Source organism: Saprolegnia parasitica, assembly GCF_000151545.1.
Source record: "Saprolegnia parasitica CBS 223.65 unplaced genomic scaffold supercont2.49, whole genome shotgun sequence".
Taxonomy (NCBI): domain Eukaryota; phylum Oomycota; class Saprolegniomycetes; order Saprolegniales; family Saprolegniaceae; genus Saprolegnia; species Saprolegnia parasitica.
The window spans coordinates 217,654-219,526 of NW_012156443.1; the positions used below are offsets into that span (position 1 = coordinate 217,654).

Here is a 1,873-nt window from a genome sequence, read left to right on the forward strand (position 1 = left end):
TGGTCCCGACGCGATCGACCTGCGCTGCTACACGCTCGATGTCGTCAACCAGACGAGCTACTGCGCGACGCTGCGGGTGACGACAGAGGAAGAGACGAGACTGCTGTGTCGTGTGGAGCTCTACCAGCTGCGCGTCGCGGCGGCGGCGGACGTGGCCGCGTGGCCGGCCCATCGACGCATTGCGCTCTGGGACAACGAGACGCCAGCGCTCGTGTTCTCGGGCGACTGGAGCTATGCACGAGCGGCCGAGACCAGTTGACAAGGCGATCCAAGTCTCGGTGCACCCGACATGCCACTGCATTGAAACCAACCACGCCGGCCGCCGTGTGGTATAAAAGCAACTAAGCTATTGCGTCTTGCTGTTGTACACCGCCATAAGATCTTGGCGCGAGCACACGTGTGTTAAGGACGGAAACGATTGCGACTTTAGAACAGTTATAGAAGGAGCCTATAACGAGGTGTCCTCTAAGGCTGCCAGCCTCCGTGGCCAACGACAGCGTACGAGTCTATGGCATCTCGTCTAGTCAAGACGAGTCACCAATGCGTTGTGTGGTAGTTTAGATTAGTTGTTTAGGTTAGTTGGGTCCGTGGGATTTTATTGGTCGACGACCCGCGGGATACTTCAAGAAATGCTGGTCTACGACAACGGACACCAGATGTCCTCTCGAAGTGTGGTCTGTTGGTTCTCGATTGCATTATTAGAACAGTGCCTAGAACACTGTACGGCGAGAGACGAGCCTCCAATTAAGACAGTTTGATGCTACAAAGTCGATGTCGGCGGCGGAGCGAGCGTTGCTTGAAGGTAGTCGAGGGTCGTACTCCCCGCAATCACGCCGTAATCCTGGATACAACAATATGACAGAAAGAAAAGACAAGTTGTCGTACGTCGAGGATGCGCATGATGCGGTCAGCGGCTTCGTACCGGTCCTTGGCAACGTCAGCAACGATCTTCATGTGGAGCGATGGTTCCAGGCGTGACGCGGCAACCAGATCTAGACCGATGGGTTCGATGTTTTCACAATCTAAACTCTACGAACCCTTTTCTCGCTGGATCTCAAGCCGCTGCTGCTCTTCGAGGACGGCCAAGAGGTGCTTGCCGCGGCGTCGAAGGACGTCCGACTCTCGCGCTTGCACAAAGTTCCTACAGCATAGTAGAGTACACGCTGAAGGTATACGACTGGACGGTCGGTACCAGTGCTTTCGGTCGACAAGACTGGGCTGCTTGGGCGGTGTGCGATCGCAAAAGTACGGCAAAACTCCCTATGCTGCCCTCTATGTAATTATCCTCGTCGGTAGAGCAGGCAACAGGTGTGCGCTTGGCGACTAGAGGGTCCTTGGGCTTCTTCAGGAAATACGCGGGTGTTTCGGAAGCAACACTGGGCGGGTAGAAGCGACTGGGTATGGCCTTGGACGGAGCGTCAAACACCCGCTGCGGGAGCTGTCGACCAAGCTGTGTCTCAACGGCCGTCATCAAGATCTACGTCTGGTCATCTCGACTCTGTTCGTGGTTTCATGGGATACGATTACTTGCAGGGCTCGCCGAAGCGACGACGCTGCGGCCTGGGAGAATGCCACGTGGGGGGGTGGCCCCCCGGTGGCCTTGCCCGGACGTGACAGCTTTGTCGCGCGAGCCTTGATGACGCTGCGGTAATATTGAATTGTCTCGTCGGCAGAGGCGCCGGACGCGCGGTACGCAGGGTCGACCTCGCCCCAATACATGATCGGCGCCGGCACCTGCTTGGCGTCCTCCTTCAACATGCCGCCGTCGCCCAAAATAGGCATTCGTTGGATTCGGCATTTTATTTTCGGCACTTCTTGCCAATGACAAGCAAGCGCTATATATAGTATGAGTAACATTATTTGGGATTTAAAG

At 56.1% G+C, this 1,873-nt stretch overlaps 2 protein-coding genes across 2 annotated transcripts; one reads left to right on the forward strand and one right to left on the reverse strand.

Moving 5' to 3' along the window:
- Nucleotides 1-345, forward strand: SPRG_20805 (hypothetical protein; the record flags this gene model as incomplete). Its single annotated transcript, XM_012349034.1, has 1 exon — nt 1-345. A coding segment is annotated over one exon (345 nt), but the record flags the coding sequence as incomplete, so codon positions are not given.
- Nucleotides 346-674: 329 nt separating this feature from the next.
- SPRG_09599 (hypothetical protein) lies at nt 675-1,766 on the reverse strand. The gene is made up of 6 exons (XM_012349024.1): nt 1,528-1,766; nt 1,307-1,477; nt 1,193-1,260; nt 1,038-1,141; nt 886-992; nt 675-841 (listed from the first exon to the last, which is right to left on the reverse strand). Exons 1-6 carry the CDS (start codon nt 1,756-1,758, stop codon nt 761-763), a joined length of 762 nt encoding a protein of 253 aa, XP_012204414.1. The 5' UTR covers nt 1,759-1,766; the 3' UTR covers nt 675-760.
- Between the last annotated feature and the right edge of the window lie 107 nt (nt 1,767-1,873).